General features: G+C 31.0%; 2 protein-coding genes across 2 annotated transcripts; both read left to right on the top strand.

Moving 5' to 3' along the window:
- The first annotated feature begins 5,369 nt into the window (after window positions 1-5,369).
- LOC8266294 (rho GTPase-activating protein 3) lies at window positions 5,370-9,335 on the top strand. Its single transcript, XM_015725861.3, is given in 6 exon segments — window positions 5,370-6,425; window positions 7,482-7,602; window positions 7,716-7,835; window positions 7,951-8,181; window positions 8,560-9,052; window positions 9,055-9,335. Coding segments are annotated over 6 exon segments (1,500 nt in total). The 5' UTR covers window positions 5,370-5,934; the 3' UTR covers window positions 9,099-9,335.
- An 11,473-nt stretch (window positions 9,336-20,808) lies between these two features.
- Window positions 20,809-22,661, top strand: LOC8266295 (transcription factor MYC2). The gene has a single exon (XM_002529919.4). It carries the CDS (start codon window positions 21,001-21,003, stop codon window positions 22,459-22,461), a length of 1,461 nt encoding a protein of 486 aa, XP_002529965.2. The 5' UTR covers window positions 20,809-21,000; the 3' UTR covers window positions 22,462-22,661.
- The last annotated feature ends 74 nt before the right edge of the window (window positions 22,662-22,735 follow it).

Raw genomic sequence — 22,735 nt, 5'->3', positions numbered from 1 at the left:
AACTTGCATTACTTATCACTATACACAAAATTAGTTTAAAATAGTTAATAACTTATTTAGGTAATGTTTACACTATAGATCATCTATTCATCTCTACCTATGCTAATGTAAATAATCATTTTGCTGAAAACATATGGTATTATCAACAGTTTAAACACAACAAATTTCAAAGATCTTAACAATAAAAATATTAGATCTCAATTTAGTAAATATAAAATAAAGTTAGAGAAGAAAGCGTTTCAAGTATTTCAAATGGAGATCTATATCTAAAAACAAAGATATATACAATCTAATCAAATTACACCTGCATTTGTTAGCACATACTCATCTAGACACAAACCAGTACTGGCAAATATGATAATTAAAATAATTAAAAATAAATTTTCAAGTCATGAGCCATATGCACCCGACTTGCATTACTTATCACTATACATAGTAGTAGCAATTGGACATCGGTTATAGTCTCCAACTTATAATATGTAAAATTACACTCAATTTTTTGAAATTCTATCAATTTTTTTAGCAAAATTATCGACCCTATAAAGAAACTCTCGTGATTCTACCAAATCTAATTTTCACTTTTCTACTATGAAGTTGACTGACATTCTCTTCCCACTAAAAGAAATGATTTATAGTTCAAGTATATTAACAAACAGGTAAAAGACAAAATATTTGAAGACATAAATTATCATTTTCTTTACTTTTAAGACATCTAAAAGATTGTTATGCTTATTGATACATGTATTCACATTTTATTTAATAATAACAAAATAATTAAATAATCATACAACAAAAATTCTTTTTGATAGAAACACCTTAATACTCACCTTTACATTAAAGAGAAAATAAAAATAAATAAATAACAAAAGTTAAAATTTGTCTAGATTAAGATATTCGTCTCTTAAGAAATCTATAGTCTCCTTGTCATGCCCTTATTAATTGTCACTTCATGAAAATACTTCTACTAAGCTTCTAAAACTCTTTGGATTTGTGATTTGTGATTAGATTATAATAGGTTCTTGAGAATTTTTAATTTGTTAAGTAGAGAATAAAGAGAGCAATGAAATAAGAGAAAATAGTAGTGGTGGAGCAATTGATTTTGGTGTTTTGATTGTGGTAAACAATATAAAATAAAGAAATATAAAACTAAAACCTTATAAAATAAAAGATATTAAAAAACACCGTGTATAAAAGATATTTTGTCAGAAACAACCGTAAAATAATTTTTTTTTTTTTTGAATTTAGTTTTGGCGAAAATCATTAAGAAAAAAGATGGAAATATGGGTTGATTCGGCCCTAACGTTTAAAGGGTAGGAGCCACTAATGCAATCTATTTTTCTTCCTCTGAACCAGGCCCTTGGGCCTATTAAATTGTCTATAGAAACCGTATTACCCAGATATATTACTCTCTTTTTTTTTTTGGACTGTCAAATTTCTTCACATGTGCTTATGTTAGCTGTGGTCACTTTTTTTTTTTTTCTTTTCCCAAAGTCGAATTCACATAATTTTTTTTTTCATTTACATTATTTCCACTTCCAAAAACAATTTGCAAAAGCAAGGTCGAAGTGGCCCTAAAATCCAGTCGAATTTAAACAACAGAGTGAGTTCTGGTTAATATAGTTGACAGCAGGCACAAGGTGCACATGCCCATTCACCGGTATAAATAATCATGTTGAAGTGGAACGAAATCAACAAATCCACTTGGGTAATTAAAATTTCTTAAAGCTCAATCCAAGAGAACGTACCGACATGTCTTAATCTGGAATACATAATATACGTAAAAATCATTGCTATCTAATTCTTGTTAGCCGAAATAGATATACTCACATGTGTTGGTCACTTTTTAAGTTGCAATCAGAAAATTCAGCAAATCCACTCTATATATTATCACTTTGCTTCTCTCCTATAGATTCCTTTTCATGAAAAGCAATGTATCTTCATCCTTAATTCCTAATATCTTCAAACTTAAACATTCTTTCGTTAAGGTGCTTATTTTTGAGTTGGTTGGTTTAGTTAAGCCGTAACATAAAGATTTTTACGTAATTATATTCATATGGGGTGTCAGATTCTTGGAGTAGCTTAAAAGAAACTCATCATATAGTTAGCAAAACCCACATAAGACTTAAAAGTACAGTGTAGTTCCCAACTCTTTTTGACCTCTTATGTTTTTATTTGCATGAAAGGGAAATGTCTTATCTGTAATTGTTATCCATTTGGGTACAGAATTTGCAGATCTGTAATGGCTTTAAAAGCAAGGGTACAAAGAAAACCTTAAGAATGGGAATTGGAGTTGGTGGGATGTCATAATCGTCATCATTATACAATCAGCTTTTAAGTTTGATGCTGAAAACATTATTAGTCGCAGCAACTACCCTGCACTAACAGAATGTCTCCTTAAAAGCACAGAAGGTGGAAAGCAAGGTCCTTTTATATCTACCAAAGTTAAGCTCTTGAGATTTTAGTAGTATTGCAGGATACACACACAGAGACATTAATACATTAACTCTGTACTAACTGTTAGGTTCCTGTTCCAATCTTGTCAAATCCAAGAGAGGTACACTGTTGCTTGTAGAGTACAATAAGCCAACTTTTGATCTTTTAGTCAAGAATTGGAACAGAAAAATAAAAAGAATAGATTTCCTTTTGGTTGAATTAGCTCAATTGGTACTGTCGTTCTTAGGACTATGAAGTGTCAAGTTCAAATTTGAATAAGAACTAATTAATTAAAAAAAAGAAAAACAGAAGAAGTTTAGGCTGTGTCCATATTCTAACCTGTAAACTTCGAATCTTAAAGACAACTTATCGGTGGATGAAAGATTGATGATGTGATAATGTGATATTCTGTTGCTTTGGACATATTGGAAGACCAAATAGTGATGAGAAATGGTTTTGATATTAGGCAATGTTATGAAGTGTGCATGTCTGGGAGTACTGTTTGTACATATGGAAAGTTCCAGAGCAACTTGGGGATAAGACATGCATGAACTAATTCTGATATTCAATTGGTAAAATAAAATAGTATCACATAATAAGGTACAGCCAATCTTTTTTTATAAAAAATAAACAAATGTGTTTTGGATTAGGAAGACATATGGAAACATTACAAGCTGCATATGTATATATATGTATAAAATAAACTGACATAAATCTGTAAAAGTAGGGCAGAAAACTCCAAAAGAAACAGCCCAAACGACAGTTGGATTTTCAGAAAATGAAAAGTCACCCATAACTTTTACTATATCTGTTGATATGGAAGTGTAATAAAAATCACCAGTATGTTCAACTGTATATAGAAAGAAAAAGAGGGCAGTGATGTTAAATTGCGAGGCTGTAGTTTGTACTGAAATGGATGGACGAACTGTCGCAGACAACCCACCTTGTGAACCTGCAAAAAGTATATGTAATATAGTTGCATTCGGGACCATCATCATGTGCGAAGAAAGTAAAAACCACCGTCGGATCAACATCGACCGGTGGTTTCGCTAATGTCGTCGATTAGCTGCCGCGCTCCTCCCTATATATGTACATATCGCTTGCAAAATGTATGTTTAATACGATCTGCTTGATCACTTTACTGGACAGAACTCCCGCATTATTACAAACTACACATTCTTTAAGGTAATAGTAAGAGGGTTTATTAAATATACGACATATAAGAAAGGAAAAGAAATGTATTAGGAAGGCAGAGGCATATACAGTCGCAGAAAGCTGTTGCGACACATATTGATAGAAATAAGGATGAGGGAGAGCCCACCACCAAGGAACAAGAAAGGAACACCTCCATGTGACCACGTGACCAGTTTTTGGTAATGCTACGCAACATTACAAAAACACAGTGTAGCACTCTCAGAAGCCTCTTCCTGACAATAACTTGCATCCAAATCCACCTTCTCGGACCAATTTTATTGTCGCTGCTAATACTAATACTAATTCTAATACTATTATTACTTTTTTCTTAACAAGAGAAGAAAAAAAATAAAAACTTACGTGTTTTAGTGGCAAACATTCCAAAATGTCAAGCACAAGCAAGAATTGCATTTATATCCTTCGTTTTGAAATGTTCTACTAGAAAATAATCATTCCTTCTTTTTTTCTTTTTTTCTTCTTTCTCTTCTGTAGTTTCTTTTATGAAAAAGATTGTAAGAATATTAAATGCATCAATGATAACCACAGCCAACAACAATAACACTCATAGGGAATATGAAATATCAGTAAAGCTTTTTGTTAATTACTAACCTGTAAACATATCTCATGCTCCTTAATTACATTTCATGTGGACAGTGATCACTCGCTTGCAAAGATCACCGTACTTTTGTTTTTCTTTTATACAGGAAAATAAAAACATATTTACGTTTAAACAAAGGAAAAATCTATGATTCATTGATTTCAGTGATTTGTATATAAGTTATCAGGCCTTTAATCCTACTTAACAACACTTTTTTTAGAGTACTTAAACAACATTTTATGAGGTGAGATCACATAGAATTTCAATGGAAAAAAAAGGTTTCAAAATACCGTAAACATATTCAAATTATATTAGATTAGATGATAAATATCTTTTCTAATTTAACTAAAATTTTGAATTCAAATCTTTGACGTGTAGTCATGTTAAAATTATTGAGGACTACTTTACCATATGTAACTCTAGATACATATATACTAAAAAAAACATTATAAATGTGATCATGAGAATAAATTAATAATAATAAAAGTAAATGACTTATGTAAAATGTAATTTTTATATTCTTAAATAAATTATTATAAATAGAATTAATCTTTTTTGGTCTCTACACAATAATTAATTATCTTATTATGGTTTGAAAGGGATGTGCATGTGAAATTTATAGGGCATAAATTTAAAAAAGTTAAAACATAAAATAACTGAAATTATAATAGTTTGGGTACAAATGTAATTACTCAAAACAAGCGAAGAATTTACTGGACCAAGAAACATTAAATAATGATTAAATTAATAATATGTTAAGAGTTTAAAAATTGATAAAAATTAAAATCATGAAAATTATAAACAATTTGAATTATTTTACTTGAAAGAAAGGCGGATAGATAAAAGAACTATTGATTCACGAAATAAAAAATAACAATATAGATTATTTTTCAAATTTATTCAAAAGAAATGAAATTGTCAAGGACACAATAATTAACAATGTGGTATATAGCATATGGTATAAAATAGAATATGTAATCATTGTCAAATTATAAAATTAAAAACATTTGTACTATGGGATTAATAATAGTGGTGCTAATATTAGAGTAAAACAAATGAGTAGTAATATTGTTCGAAGAAAAAACAAAATGACTAGAAATGGCTAATATTGGAAAAGCAAAATTGAATAAACAAATGACTAGTGATATTGTTCAAAGAAAAACAAAAACAAAGAAAACGAATGACGAGCAATGACTATTATTGGGAAAGTAAAATTACGAAAGCGACTAATATTTAAAAACACCAGTTGAATATTTATAACAAAGTGAGGAAGAAGAGAAAAAAAACAGAAAAACAGTAGAAATGCACAGTAAGACCGGGAAATCACAGCTGGCGTGTTAGCCTTATATATATATCAATCATTTCTTACTCATAGATAATACTCTCTCTCTCTCTCTCTCTGTATAGTCGTCTCATTTTCAATTATCCGTCCCACCCGTGTCGCCATCCCTCACAGATTTAACTGGTTAAAATCCATGCACCCAAACACGAACAAAAAAAACAAATAATAAAGAGAAAGCCATATGTCTCCATCGCTCCAACCATATCCATCTCCTCCTCAACTCAAGCAACCTCCTTCTGCTTTCCCTCTCCTCTCCTCTTTTTCTTGTTATTAAATATTAATCTCGTCTGAGCTGTTCAAATCCCTTACTAATCCACCAAGCATTTAATTAATAATAATAATAATAGTAGTAATTACAATTGTCATAATGACGCGGCTTTTCCGATCTAAATCTTGCGGACTCGTCGGCCTCGGATTCTCCGATTTCAACCCGGTTCCTCCTCCCGCTCCATTTTCCTGCCAAAACGACAGCGTACAAGAGAACTCCGGCGAAGAAGAGGAAGATGAAGAGGAGTATGATGAGGAGGATGAATATAATGATGACACTGGAGCATTGAGAAACCCGATATCCACTCCCTTTATTAGTCCCGGGTCGAGATTTGGTGGCAGAGGAGGGCGAAATGGTAATAATAATAGTAATAACAGTAATCAGTTTGCGATTGTGGATATTTTGGTAACGGCATTGAGAAAGTCTATAGTGACGTGTAGTGTAGAGAGGGAAGATGTGTGTTCGATGGATATAAGCTGGCCTACTGACGTTAAGCATGTCTCTCACGTGACTTTTGATCGCTTTAATGGCTTTCTCGGATTGCCTACTGAATTTGAGCCTGACCTTCCGAGGAAGGTCCCTAGCGCCAGGTTTGCCTTTTTTCCTTTTTTCTTGTATTATTGACCGTACATTTGGCTCTATTTTTCTGTGTTCAATTTTAACTATTTTGATTCTTATTTGTGTAAATTAGTTGTGAAAATAAAGTGTTCAAGAAAATGTTATCAGCTCTTCAATCGGCTGTGAATTTTTATTCCGGTCGTGATTAATGATTTTTGTGGTTGTGAATACTTTGTTTTTTTTTTCTTGGTAAATTTTTGAAAATTAGTGTCTCAATTTGCGGGGTATTTCTTTTTCCTGCCTTCTCAATACAATAGGGCATGTTGCTCCTTAGAAGATTCAGAATTATAAGGATTAAATGGTATCTAATTGTGCATTGAATTGCTCCAAAAAATATGGTTTTTATGACTGCATTGATAAATAAAGGATGTGAAACAGGAAAGCAGCACTTTCCTGATTTCTGCTATCTTAGAATTTAGATACATCGTAAGAAAGTTAATGGACCTAAATAATTTGATGATCGCATCTAGACAGCCAGCCCCACTTTGAATCTTTCTTGTCAACAAATATGTTGTTTTTAATAGGATATTCTCCTTTAAAAGGCTGGCATTTTAAGGAAGTTATCATATTCCTAACAACATAAAGGCTGGCATATAAAGGAGATTATGCTTTTCTATAATAAGGTTTTACCTTGGATCAGCTTTTGCTTCTGACTCAGTGTGCTCGTTTCTGCTCATGCTTTTATTGGTTTTGCTTCGGGTCATCATTTTTATACTGAATTAGGAGAACGTGCTAATTCTTTTTCACTCCAATATAAAAAGGCACACTATTGTGTGTGGATTCTCTTTGTGTTCTAGGAATTAGGATACTCATATGTGTTCTTTGTGGATTAAATATTTAATTATTATTGGTCTTGGATGCAATTTACTTGATGGAGCTGATTTATGATACTGGATATGGAAAAAGTGCCGTGTGAATCTGTTGTATTTGTGATATCTGGTAGCAGGAATTGTGCAGCATATGATGTCTTATGGTTTGCCTCGCATTATTCTTTAATCCTGATTCTGTGTTATTTCTTTACTTTCCAGTGCAAATGTATTTGGAGTTTCTGCCAAATCAATGCAGTGTACTTATGATGACAGAGGAAACAGTGTGCCCACTATTCTTCTTATGATGCAGAAGCGATTGTATGTTGAAGGAGGCCTTAAGGTATGCTTATATGCCTATTTTTAAATGATCGACTAATTTAGCTTAAGTGCAGCCTTTATTTTGCCTATTCAATACTAAAGTTTTCTTGGTCCTGCTTGCTTGGATTGTCAAAGGCAGAAGGAATATTCCGAATAAATGCTGAGAATAGCCAAGAGGAGTATGTTAGAGACCAGCTAAACACAGGTGTCGTGCCACGTGGAATAGATGTTCATTGCTTGGCAGGCTTGATAAAGGTATGCAAATCAAATCTTAACTTGGATAGCCCAATTTGGTAAATTCAACCTTCAGTTGTCCATGTGTAATTTCTTCTTCCCTTCTCTGAACTGATGGGTGGGTGATGGTACTTAGGCATGGTTTAGAGAACTACCTTCAGGGGTACTTGATTCTCTTACACCACAACAGGTGATGCACTGCAACACAGAAGATGACTGCACTCAACTGGTGAAGTTGCTTCCTTCAGCAGAAGCTGCACTTCTTGATTGGGCAATTAATCTGATGGCAGATGTCGTGGAGCATGAACAATATAACAAGATGAATGCCCGGAACATTGCTATGGTCTTTGCCCCCAACATGACCCAGGTTTGTTATACTTGATTCATTAGTATATTCACATGTGCCAGGTTGTTTGCTTTAAGATGGTTAGCTTCAAATGTGAAAGCTTTTGTTGTTTGAGGGTCACAAAATATCCAACGTTTTGAACTAATTTGATAACTGGCCAACTCTATTATTTTGTCTCATTTATTGGATTATCAGGGAAAGAAAAGTTTCTTCAGTAGCTAACACACGGATAATGGACTATTAAGAGCTGAAAATCAATTCTTATCCGCGTCGAGTAGACTAGTCTAAATAGTACAGAAAGATTTATAGCTTTCACAATTCCAACATCTGTGGTAACAGCTAGTGACAAGGCTTCATTTTTCAAATGCCATCTTATTGAGCTATCTCTATATGATGCAGATGGCTGATCCTTTGACTGCATTAATTCATGCTGTGCAAGTAATGAACTTGCTTAAGACACTGATCTTAAAGAACATTCGGGAAAGAGAGGAGTCAGCTGCTAAAGCAAGGCTGCTCTCTGCAGGCCCAGATGCCCCAGGACACAAGAGCGAGTCCTGTGAATCAAACTTAAACAACGAATCCTGTGGAAAGTCTCTGGCTGGTTGCACACCTCAGATACACACTAGTGGTGAGTTCTTGAGGTCTGCCACTATGAATAGACTAGAAGCCACCACTGAGGAGAAATATTTGAGCATTGAGAAGAGAAATGACGGAGAAGAGGAATTTGAGTCCATTTCAGGTGGCAGCCCTCCTTCATTTGAAACGAGAGCCTTGGAAAATGGATGTAAAGAAGGATATGATAGCGGGGATTGGCTAAGTTTGAGAAAAGGGGTGAGAAGGCTATGCAGACACCCTGTATTTCACTTGAGTAAGCCAGCTAATAAGAAGACTGTCATGGGATTGTAAATAATAGAGGAGGTGGTGAAGCTTGGGCATGATCGTAATAGGTGTCTCCTGACTTTGTACCTTCTATGTGTTTTAAATTGATGGGTGCATTGTGTAAACTTAGTGTTAGTAGTAGTAGATGTATTAGTTATCTAGTCAAGAAAAGTGGCGGAAATCTAATTTGTTTGGAGGCCTTAACTGAAGCACTTGCTGAATAGACAATAATGTCTCGAGGGTGGATCCTCACTTTGTATGATTTGTGATATAAATTTTGTGTCTTTTAATAGCAATGTTGGGTTTTTCTTTCCTATTTTTTTAAAATCTATTAAAAATTTTATTTTATTTACAAAAAATATATAAAAAATAAAATAAAATAAAAATAATAAAATATTTTAATATTATAAAATATATTAATTTAGTAATATGAAATTTATTTAAAATTTTTACCTATTCTATCAGCATTCTAAGTTAATTTTTACTATATAATCAAAACATTACCATTTTGGCATTTTGCTGTTATCAGTCAAGCCGAACAATCCAATTAATCAGAATGCGGAGTTTATCTAAGATCTAATTGGGCTGGAACAAGATCGAACGTCATTTGAGAAGCCTATCGTGAGAACAGTCATGTTCGGAGATTTCTCATGAGAATGCCGTCAAGTCCATTATGAAGAAATCTGGCCTTAACTTTACTTTATTTTTAGTGCTAAAGAAAACTGTACTTTGTTACAATCTGGGCTCTGAGAATTAGGCTATTGAGCCGACTGGGCTTGGATATTATTGCAGACTGTAAAGGTCACATTTATGTCGTGAATGAAGTTAAGCGTTTGAGAATTTAAAAGAAATTAAAACTCTTTGAACCTTCAAACTTTTATTATTTTGTTATTCTAATATTTTAATTTTTCACTTTAGTAATTTGTTATAAATCTTAAATATCTTAATTTAATATTTAATCTAAACGACACTTGAATTTTACTTTCTGACAACATTAAACACCTAATATGCAATTGCACATACACATATAAATGAAGCCACATCCAGAATTTCTAGATCCGCCGTAGAGCCAAATGCCAAAAAATATTTTATAGATGGATTAAGGGAAACCCAATTGATATAAGTTATGAGCATGTTGAATTGAAGTTTTGGACGGCAATATTCAACTGGTGAAGATTCTGGAGGTTTGAACAAAACATGCACGTTCTTTTATGTTACTTTATGAAGAATAAATAATTCTAATATTTCCTCCAAATTCTCATCAGGTAACCATATGATTTGCATTATAGTTTAGGTGCTGTCACCACCACGAGTGAAGTATTACCTTAATCACCATTATTTTAAGAATTAAGAATCGGCAGCTTACAAGTGACAATGGATCCCCTAAGCAACATTTCTACTGTATTAAAAGCGGCTCACTTGCTTATTTATTTAATATCTTTTCCCCTTTCCTTTACCATATTTTCGCAAATAAGCATTTGGAAATTGGCGGTATCTTATGCCAATTCTCCAAAAAAGAGAAAATGTTATTAAGGTCCAATGCCACTATCTACACGCCAACGTTTTATGACATGTAAAAAGGACTAAACTATATATGTATGTGATTAAATTCCTTATATAATTTAAAAATCTGTCAGTAATGTTAAGTAATATAAAAGAAGTTTTAGGTGAGACCTTATGGTTTCCACATTTTAAAATAGAGGACAATCTCGAAATTAGAGCATCTAATTATTAAATATAGAACCACTTATCTATCCAACTAGATTTGGATCGGTGATTAAATTATAAGTAATGGGGGAATTACAATTGAAATGCATTTTCACCTCGTTTTTTTTAACCTAAATTATTGATACGAGCAAAATGACTATTCAGTTTCTATATTTTATTTAGTTTTGACCTAAAACTACGTACGGCTTGCCTCCTTGATATTGAAAATCTGCTCTTTCTTTTTTGTTTTTTTTTTAATTACTGTTATTTGGTTTTGCACGTGTCTCTTAGAGATTGTCGCATTAATAATTAAGATTATTTTAGAACAAATAAAATCAAAGATATGACATTTATTTTAATATGTCTTATGCAAGCAGTGACCTTAACCCAAAGTCTCAAGAGTAGAATATTAAATACAGCCACAATCCAATAAAAAAAAAAAAAAATTAAAAATCTTATGTTTTGGTACGCAGTAAGCACCAAATTTTTTTTAAAATTTTTTTTTGTCCCTCTCGTATATGGGAATCTGATTTTGCTCAAACAAATTTAGCAAAAGATTGAGTTATGATCCAAAGATAGTGTTTCAAGGTTTTATATTGAAGAATCAAGATTATAAGAAATGGAAGGTCATTATGCTGAATTTATTAAAAGTAGACAAGAGGTACCAATCAGCACTACCATATGTCAGCATAATATATAAAATAGAGTTTTCGATCCCTTGTATTCTTCTTTTAATGTATTTGGATAATTCTTTTTATATGGATACCCACGTGATTTATTCCATAATATAATATTTCTTCGTCGATTTATTTAAAAGTTAGTTTTTAATTAGTAGGTAATGGTTAGGCGAGTAGCCTTCGACTTATAGTGTTCAAACTTTTCGGAAAGAAAATAAGTAAGATAAGTTAGGGAAATTAAATAATGGCCAACTTGTTAAATTGATTGCGGTGGACCTTGTTTGTGGTGGTACTATTTAATTGCTTTTCCTTTTTTTTTTTTTTTTTTTGCATTCATTATTATAATAGATAAACTGCTAGTGTGTACCATGACTAAATTGAATTACTACAAATCAAAGAAATAAATATTATAATTGCTGAATTGAATTGGTGAGTAGAACTCGAGCTTTGGATCATTATGTATATAAGACACTAAAAAAAAAAAAAAATGTTGAAAAATAATTTATCAAACTAAAATAGCTTTTAGTCATTTTGGACGGGCTCACATATCTAAGTTAATTTGAATAAATTTGGTATAATTTTAATCATTTTAGACCTAATTTATTTAGTCTCGAAATATAAGATAATACTAAAAATTGGATTAAAGTTTAAAATAGTTTAGATCATTCCGCTATTTTTTATATAAGACTCAGTATATATTTATTGTCAATAGAAATAATTTTATTTGGAGAGAGAAAAAACATCTCATCATTTTGAGTAGAAAGATATTAAATTTATTCTGAGATTAATTGAAATAATTAACAGAGTAAAGACAAAAAAAACTCAAAAGTTATATGGAATAGTTATGAATATTAGAGAATATATATAAATATATATGAATATTAGGAAAATGGAGTAAAAGAATAAATTGACCGAAAAGGATGTCAAGTGAAATTGAGTTTGAAACTGGAAATCTAAGGAAGAGATAGATGTAATTGATGTCTATGTTTGGATTTGTCACCATTGTATTTGTACTAATGGTAGCTTGTAAGTTTTAAAGAGATGGCTAATTAATTTTGTGGTGGGGAATTAACGTAGTATGTGGTTTATAATGGCTAATATATGACTGGACAACATTGTAAATTTCATCTCTTTGCTATAGTTTTTCAACAAAATTAATCTTACGGCCCAAATTACCAACAGTATTAGTGCATTGCATTAGAGAATACTAAGAAAATAAATTTAGTAGAAAGCAGACATACTTAAAATTAAAAAAACGCGAAACTCTATGCATATCTTCTCATACTTCTTCCCTGAAAAATAAATGATGAGTGCTGAGAACGAAGCTACAGACATGGAACATCCAAGTGCAATGAATATAGCTGCTTAATACTTTAGCTCAATCAGGTTATGTCTTTTCTAACTGTACTGTACTGAAACACTTTTTCCAGGTAGAGAAATATATACATTTAACATGTGCGTGTATTCTTTCTTTCTTTCTTTCTTTCTTTCTTCTTAAAGAAAGAAAAGAACCCTAAAGTTTAGAAGTGTTAATAGTGCAGAGCGAAGGAAACAAAAATGTCAAAAGTGCAAATCAATTCTGTCATTTTAAACGTCGTCTTCGGTTTGGTTTACTGGTCCTTGTCGTGGTTTAATTTAGAACTTGAATTTCTTGCCTCGTGCGTTTCCTGTAGTAACTTTTGTTTTCTTCTAATAACAATGATCACATCAGTTTCAGTTTTCTCCATGTTTATATGCAAGAATCATTACCAAAGTAATATGTTTCTTTATTCTTAAACAACATGTAGCATCAGAGTCCCATAATTTGATTCCCTTTTACTTTAAGCCTGTTCAATTTAAGCACCTAAAATAATACTGCATTCATCTCAATATACTGTATATTTATAACCTTGACAATGACAAAAAATGTTTGTATATTTCCTGGAATAGGGAACACTCTATGCTTAATTTAATCTCAACAAGAATATAGTCACACATTAATTATTTGATTGGTGCAACGTCATGATTTAATTATCTCATTTAAGCAGGAAAAAGGAAAATGATTGGCACACCTAGCTAGCACTTTGTATCTAAGGAAGTCGTTTTGCATCATGAAATGAACAGATGCTGAAAGAATTTTTATTAATTTAATCCATCCATTTATTTATTTATTTGTTCAAAATTCACACATCGGTTTTATGTGAGAAAATCTTTTACTCCAATTATAACCTTTGATTACATATATAAAGCAAATACAGTACATATACATGACGTATTTAGGTATTCAAATCAACCTAAATGTCTAAATTTATAGTTTTATTATTATTTGGATCATATGTTTTAATTTATTTATAGAACCGATTAGAATATACAAATTATATCCAAATTGATAAAATCCATTCAAAATCTTTTCATATTCACGCAATTGAAAGAAAGATAGGTATTAATTTATCTTGAAATCTAAAATGACAGAGAGATGACAAAATGACAAAGAGACAACAATGTCATCAATAACTATATATTGTTGATTGGTAATTATTTCTTTTAATAGTATCATGCCATTTTGTAATTAGGTTAACAACAATTTTAATATTAGGACGGCCATGTGAGATGTTCGAGACTATATTAATTCATACGAGAATTTTGGAATTTAATTTCTGTTTTAAAGAATATTGTAATTCTTTTTGCCTTAGTTTAAGCCATACATCCTCGCTGTTTGTTTCCTTTTTCTTTCATAGAGTACAAAAGTTGATCGATATTTATATATTTTGGTACGAGAAAAAGAGTTTTCACATGAGTGAAATCAGTATTATTGGTTGGTAGAGCTTTTTCTGACAAAATTATATTATTCATAGTAGGAAAACAATTTTATTGATTTTTCAGTTCCAACTTTTTTTGCTTTTAATGGTCAATAATTCATCATGAAAAGTAGATAGCAGTATTGAAAATGTAATTTTTGAGAAATGAATTCTCCTTGAAATGTTATATAATGTAGTTAATAAATTTATATAATACAAGATTTATATCTAACCCTAACAATCTAAATGTACATATGTTAATGATAACTGCACATAAAATTTCATTAGGACGAGGGGATTAGAACAATGCAAAAGAATAACACATCAACATTCAAGTTATAAATGTACATAAATTTCTGACTAACTCCTTCTGAACAATATGCTTATCGTGACATTACGAGTAATAAATCTGAAAAAAATATTATGAGAACCCAGATAATTGATTAATTTCTTTATTATTAGGAAATGAGTCTTATTCATAAACGAATAAGGACCAACATGATTTTATATAAAGAAATTATTATCCATGATTTGAGGTACGTTACAATGACCTTTACAATTACATAATTTATAACTTGTTCTCCTGTAAATATGAAAAATCCATCTCTAGTCATTACGCTTTTAAAAGTAATGTATAGTGTAGTTGGATGATGTATAAAAATAACATAGTGGCAAGTGGTTGATGTAAATTCAATTAGATGCATCATATGTATAAATCCAAATTGTACCATTTTAAAATTCAGATGACAGTCATCCTCGCTTTCAATCTTTTGCACGTTCTCCTTTTATTTGTTACCTTTTTTTCTTTTTCTTTAATTTTATCTTTATATACATGATATTGAAAGAGATTAGTTTAAACATATTTATTTAACATCACTTAAAAAGATTAAATGATTCAACGTGTCCAAGCCTTGTCAGAAGTCAGTGTGGGAATAGAATAACATATAAATACATATAAAAAATCGAAAGAGAAAGAAATAAATTTATTAATTTTCTTAGTTAAACACATCTAATTTCAAAAGTCCTAAAAATATTATTATATATATGCTTCATGCTTGGAACAGTGATAATTCAATTTAAATATATTCTAATAAAAAATTTGACTATCACTTTAATTTTTATGTTGGCATTGATCATTTAAAATAATATTATAAATTAAGAAAAGTATTAGCAAGCACTAAATTATCATTTTAATATGGATTTAATATTTAATGTATGTTTCTATACTTAAAATTATGTCAATTTAATTAAAATATCTAATAAATAATTAGATAAATTAGAGTCAAAGTTGAATACTATCATACTTAAATTATAAACGTATCAATTTGTAATACTAAAAGTGCTTTTTCTTTTTAAATTTAATAGTTGTTTTATATTTTATTTTATGAATAATAATAAATCTAAACATTAATATTCATATGAATAGAGTATTTATAAAAAATTAGTATATAAAACTGTTGGGACATAAAATATTTGACAATATACTTACCCTACACACATAAAAATATTGCTCATATATAATTTTATAAAAATTTCCAAGTTGAAAAAATAGTATATCAATTTTATTTATAACATTAGTCTTATTTATAATCAAGCCATCAATTGATAGATTTTATAAAATATAAAAAATATTAATCTCATTAATAAATATTAAATATTAAAAAGTTATTAAAAATATTTTAAATTATTATTATTTTCTGAAAATAATATTATTAAAAATTTATTAAATTTATTTTAAATTCAAATTACATTATTAATTATAATGGAAATAGAAATCATCGTTGAGTATATAAGTAATCGACTAGCGAGAAAATAACTTGACCACTGTTACTATATCATGCCATGCTTTAATTTGACTTTTCTGTTTTTTTATTTTATTTTATTTATATATTTCATTTATTAGTGCACGATTCTCACAAACCTCAATTCTAATAAATTAAATAAATATATAAATTTGATGCATGTAAGCTTTATAAATGCACATTTAAATGATTTGGATGGCACATAATATACTACTTTTTTGAAAAGTATTATTAATATTCTTCTTCGAATATTTTGATTGACAATTATTTTTTTATTAATTTATTTTATTTAATATTTTAACTTAATAATTTACGATCTATTTAACAAATTAAAATAGTTTTATATTTTTTCTTAATAAATAAAAATAAAATAAATTTTTTTACTAATAAATATTAATGATATTTTATTATGTGAATATAATTTTTTATTTTCAAAAATTTTAAATAGATTTTATTTTTATATAAATAATTATAAAAATATAAAATTACTAAAAATAAAAATATTTTTGTTCTTGCAATGAAATATTTTTAAATTAAATTAAAATAATAAAATTTTAAATTATAATATATTATGCATGTGAATGAAATTTATCCTTTTGTTAATAAATAAATTTATTTTATTTTTATTATTAAAAATCTTATTTTTAAAATATATATAAAGTACTTTAACTTGTTAAATAAATAATAGGTTATTAGGTTAAAAATGTTGAATAAAATAAATTTATAGAAGAATAATTATCTAAAAAGATATTCAAAAGAAATAGTTGCTAATATTTTTCATTATAATAAATAAATATATATGTTTATAAGTGTGAGCACCAAGTTAAAAAGATATTTATATATTACTCTATTTATTGCATACTATTTGTAGAAATTTACTTATATTAAAAAATATTTAATGAACTTAATTATAAAAATTAATTATTTTATTTTATTTTATTTTTAATAAATATTATAAATATTTTTCAATAAAAAAATTAATTAAAAATTAATATTATATTTAAATATATAAAATAAATAAATAATAGAAAATTTTAATTTATAAAGAAACGGTTAAGTATAAATTAAAAAGGTAATACATCAAGTCAAAAAAATAATTTTTTATATTCGATAATTATGATCACATAATTAAATATAAAATATAAGGCTGCTGAGTCTGTTGAGTGCAAAGGATAAATACGTCCATCGAAGTACATTAATTCAACTGTGAAATGAAAAAGGACCACACAATTGATATATATTGTCACGACCCCACCCGTGGGCCCGTGACCGGCACTAAGGAATGGGTAAGCTTAAGGCCACCGAAACCCGTAGTAAGCCTGACACTCACTGATTTAAACAAATCTCATCTCAAATTAATATTATTAAAGCCACAAATTATCTTAAATGCTACATTTTACATAATTTAATGTAAGAACTAGGCGAGACCAAACTCGGAAAATTTACAACTGATACATCTACTATTACTACTCATGGAGAATCTAAGATTTACCAATTTACATACCAAATCAAATACATCACCCGATGATGAAGGAGTCGGATTCTTGAATAAGAGCCATGAGAGGACTAACACGAATCATAAAAATGAGACCTCGAGAGTGAGTTAAAATCATATATCTATAACAGTTTCAAATATCTCAATGTCACCTTATTAAATTTTAAAATAATTAATAAATCACGCGAACCATACGTGTCATGTTAAAACATATGTGTCATGCCATGCTTAAACAAAATTTATTCCACATGCAACGGGACGGAGTACTTCAAGATAGAACTCTAATCCCAACTCTAAAATCTCGATTATTTCAACACTTATGTCTCAACTAACCTCAACTCTATCATCTCAAACCTCTCATTCCAACAGATCGGCGCCCCGGAGAGCAAAGCTCGACCAGGGACCTTACCTCCAAATCTCGGCCACTTAACTTTCGGCCTTAGCCTTTCGGCTCTCTTATCCAATAAGACTGGCGCCCAGAGAGCATAGCTCGACCATGGACCTTACCTCCAGTCTGGTCACTTAAATTTCCAAATAAGCCGGAGCCCAGAGAGCAATGCTCGACCAGGGACCTTTACTCCGGCAACCACACTCTACTAAGCCCAGAGAGCGATGCTCGACCAGAGCAGGTCCTAATCTTTCTTTCTTAAATTTTTTACCTCTTTACCCTTTTCCTATCTCTCTCATATTATATTGGAACACTCATCCAACTCCTATGTTCTACTGTCGTCCCATCCTGAGTCATCATGCAATATTAAAATTGGTGATAAAGGAAAAACATATTTAAATAATGATTAATAGCATCAAGAAAATAATGATAATAATTAAATGAAAAATTAAAATTGCAAATGAATAATCACAGTAGCAAATCAAATTTTATGCATGACACGTGCATAAGCGATATATGACTTTAACTCACAGAATTAGGCGACCTCCTAGCTCTGCTCCGGTGCCTCAGTTAGAGCGAGCCGAACAAACGGACAATCTAGTCACGGAAAATAATTTATCAAAACGCTGAAACAATCGATCTTTAATTCTAGGTCTAGACTCCTAGGACTGACTGTCTAAGAATCTCGACTCGGAAGAATTCTACCGAAAATCCGGCAGAACCTCCCCTACAACACGAACATTACCCCCCGTAAAAACGGGTCCAGGACCTGCCAGAAGAACACTTCAAATATCCAACAATTTAAACAACGGGAGTCGGGTCCCCAAACTTCACTATTTCCCGACTCCGCCACACAGCACAAAATACGAGGCAGACAAACTGACAGACAATTATTTTTGACTCACAAAATCATCAAATACTCAATATAATCCAATAGACACAAATTTAAAATCAAAGGATTCCAAAATTAACGGACCAAAGATAATTACCGAGACGCTCGATCGCCGGCCGGCCGGAGTCCGATCGACGATCCGAACACACCATCGAACTCACAACGACGCTACCAAGACGATCCTCGCCCGATTTTCCGATCCGACACCCGATCATCCGGAGAGATTTCCGGCCTGGCCGACGATTTGCAATGGAGCCCGATCGCCACCAAACCGGTGCCATCAGCGAAGCTTGAGCCGAGGAGAGTCGGAATACGTCCTCCGATCGTCCATCCTCCGGCCGGATCTTGCCGGAAAAACCCAAAAACGCCACGCCACCATTTTCTCTCTCCACCGGATCTTCCGTCTCCCGGCCACCACAAAGGCCGGCCGCTAAAAGAAAGCTCTTGCCGAGAGGGAGCCGATCGCCACCCGACCGGCCAACAATGCCGGAACACGCCTGAAGCCGCCGCTTTTTCCGCCGCCCTGGCTGCTGCTGCCAAGACACGCCGCCTGGCCAGCCGCGCCTAGCGATCGCCACCGACGCTCGCAACGCCCCCCTTTCTCTCTCTCTCTTCCTCTCTTCTTCCCCGATTTTCTTTATTACAATTTAGTCCCTTAACTTCTTAATTACTTACAATTCCATCCATCAAAATTCCAATTTAACCCCCAAACTTCTTTTTAGCCTTTCAATTAAGCCCTTAACTAATTAATTTGGGCTAAATCCGAATTATTGAAAATACACAATTACAAAAATACCCCTGACCGACATATTTATTTACAAAAATACCAAGCTCACAAATTTCCATTAAAACCCCATAAAAATAACATTATACTTTCAATCCTTATTCCAAAATATAATTTTACTTATATAAATTTGCATTTGGAAAAATTTTGAATAACCAAAATATAATAATTTCTCAAATAATTTACTTGAATAATTTCTTAAAATTTTAAACTAATTGGGTATAGAAAATAACTCGTTTATTAAATATATAAAAATTCGGGGTATTACATATATAATAGAAATAACAACTGCATAATAATCATAATATATTATTATTATTTTTTATTGTTATAATATTTAATATTGTTTTATATAATTTTAAAAAATAATAACAAACTAATTATTTTTAGATGTCTTTAATTTTTTAAATTTTTTCTTAATGTAATAATATAAATATTATTTATTAATTAATTTTAATAATATAAATTAACATATTAATATAATTAATATTATTATTTTTAAAATTAAATTTTTTATATAATTAAAATTTAATTTATTATTAAATATAATATTAAAAACATAATTTAAGATGTTATTTTCTATATTAAAATTATTATCTAAATTATAAAATTAATTTATTAGTTAAATATTATAATATAATTGATATACTAATTTTTAAAATAGATTAACATTATTATCCTGACTAGGAAATTACTTATTAGGTAACATAATATTAGAATATAATTAATGTACTACTATTTTCTAAAATAAAAATTAGTAATAAATTATTTTATTAAATATTTATTTATTAGTTAATATAATATTAAAATATATTTAATATTTTATTTTAGGATAGAGTCTATGTTTAATTTGATATTAATTAATAAATTAATAAAAAATTATAAAATTATATATGAATTTCGGATTTATGTGTAAAAAGTAATACATATATTAAAATAAAAATATATATTAAAAATTAAATACATACGTTAGAAAAAATTTAAAAATTTAAAAATTGACATATATATATATATATATATATATATATATATATATATATAGAATAGGTTCACTGCATCATTAAAAGATATACCAATAATATTACGACACTTCATGGTTAAACCTTTTTGGCCCCCACTATTCAACCAAGTCCAACCATATTTCTCCACTTCTCCTGTCTCGCTCCACTATGATTGTGTCATATATTATGCCCCTCCACTCCAATTCCTCAACTATTTATTTCATCTCCCTTACTTACATTTAGCGTATCAAGCAGCATTGCTTTTGCACCAAAAGAAAAAAATAATAATAAAAAGATAAAAGAAAGAAAACTTTTCCTCTGCAATCGTTCTTTTTCTTTTCTCAATACATTATATAATTCTCAGTCAAAGCCTTAACTCTCTGTATCTTTCTCTCTTCTCACTTCTTGCATTACATTTCACAGTTAATCAGAAGCTCTATGGATGAGCTAATTATATCTCCATCTTCATCTTCTTCTCTTGTTTCCTTTTCCCAAGGAACTCCACCTACTCTCCAACAAAGGCTTCAATTCATACTTCAAAGCCAACCAGACTGGTGGGCTTATGCTATCTTTTGGCAAACATTAAATGCCGATAATGGCCGGATCTTCTTGGCTTGGGGAGACGGCCACTTTCAAGGCACGAGAGACACATCTCCAAATCAAGCCACCATCAACAATAAACACATCCAATCACACCGAATTTCAAGCTTAAACTCTGAGAGAAAGAGAGGCATGAAAGGAATCCAAGCTCTCATCGGCAGCGACAATCATGACATCGATGTGTCTATTATGGACGGCAGCAACGCTACTGATGCTGAATGGTTCTATATCATGTCTCTCACTCGATCTTTCTCTGCAGGAGATGGTGTTCCAGGGAAGGCACTTAGTACTGGTTCTTTGGTGTGGTTAACGGGTCGCCAAGACCTACAGTTCTACAACTGTGAAAGAGCTAAAGAAGCACAAATGCATGGCATTGAAACACTTGTCTGCATACCAACATGTGATGGAGTTCTTGAATTGGGATCATCTGATCTGATCAGAGAAAACTGGGGTGTTGTTCAACAGGCCAAGTCTCTTTTCGGATCAGATATGATGCCTAACAATCCCAGCCCACCCATCCATTTACTTGACATGAACATTTCTTTCGCTGATATAGGCATAATCGCGGGAGTACAAGAAGGAGATACAACAACTCATGCAAATCAGAAACCACAAGAAAATGATGCAAAGAAAGAGTCTAATAACGCAGAGTCGGAGCATTCCGACTCGGATAGTTCATTACTAGCTGCTGCTTCCCTAGATAAAAAGACCCCAAAGAAAAGAGGAAGAAAACCTGCCCTTGGCCGAGACACACCACTGAACCATGTAGAGGCAGAACGGCTGCGGCGAGAGAAGCTCAACCACCGCTTCTACGCCTTGCGAGCCGTTGTCCCGAACGTGTCAAGGATGGACAAAGCATCATTGCTATCTGACGCTGTCTGCTATATAAATGAATTAAAGGCGAAGATTGAGGAATTGGAATCACAGTTACACAGGAAGTCCTCCAAAAGGGTAAAACTAGAAGTAGCTGATAACACAGATAATCAAAGCACAACCACTTCCGAAGATCAAGCTGCCAGCAAGCCTATTAGTACCGTTTGTACTACTACTGGATTTCCGCCTGAAATTGAGGTAAAGATTTTAGCTAATGATGCTATGATTAGGGTTCAATCTGAAAACGTGAATTATCCAGCCGCTAGGTTAATGACTGCTTTACGTGATCTTGAGTTTCAAGTGCATCATGTTAGTATGTCTACTGTTAATGAACTCATGCTTCAAGATGTTGTGGTTAGGGTTCCTGATGGATTGAGAACTGAAGAGGATTTAAAAACTGCTATTTTCAGAAGATTAGAACAATAAGATTACTGTTTATCTCTTGCAACTAATGTATTGATAACGGAGTGTTGTTTATTATCTTTGTTCTTGGTTGGATTTTTTTTCTCTTCTTTTCCCGATTTTTAGTTCTTTTCTTAGTTTCTTCTGTAAATTTCCGCCAGACATATGTAATGACACTGATTCGCTGGACTTTCTTGCCATGTATAAATACTCGGTGTAAATAATTTTATCGTTCGATTATGTTTAGATTTCCGATTAGAATCAGAAGTAATATGTGGATAATTGCGTAGAAAAACAA

Source organism: Ricinus communis, chromosome 1, assembly GCF_019578655.1.
Source record: "Ricinus communis isolate WT05 ecotype wild-type chromosome 1, ASM1957865v1, whole genome shotgun sequence".
Lineage (NCBI taxonomy): Eukaryota > Viridiplantae > Streptophyta > Magnoliopsida > Malpighiales > Euphorbiaceae > Ricinus > Ricinus communis.
Note: the sequence above shows the minus strand (reverse complement) of the source record. Positions and strands in the feature narration are given on the sequence as shown.

Coding starts and splice junctions, on each gene's coding strand:
- LOC8266295 (XM_002529919.4), top strand. CDS start 21,001: ATGGATGAGCTAATTATATCTCCATCTTCATCTTCTTCTCTTGTTTCC.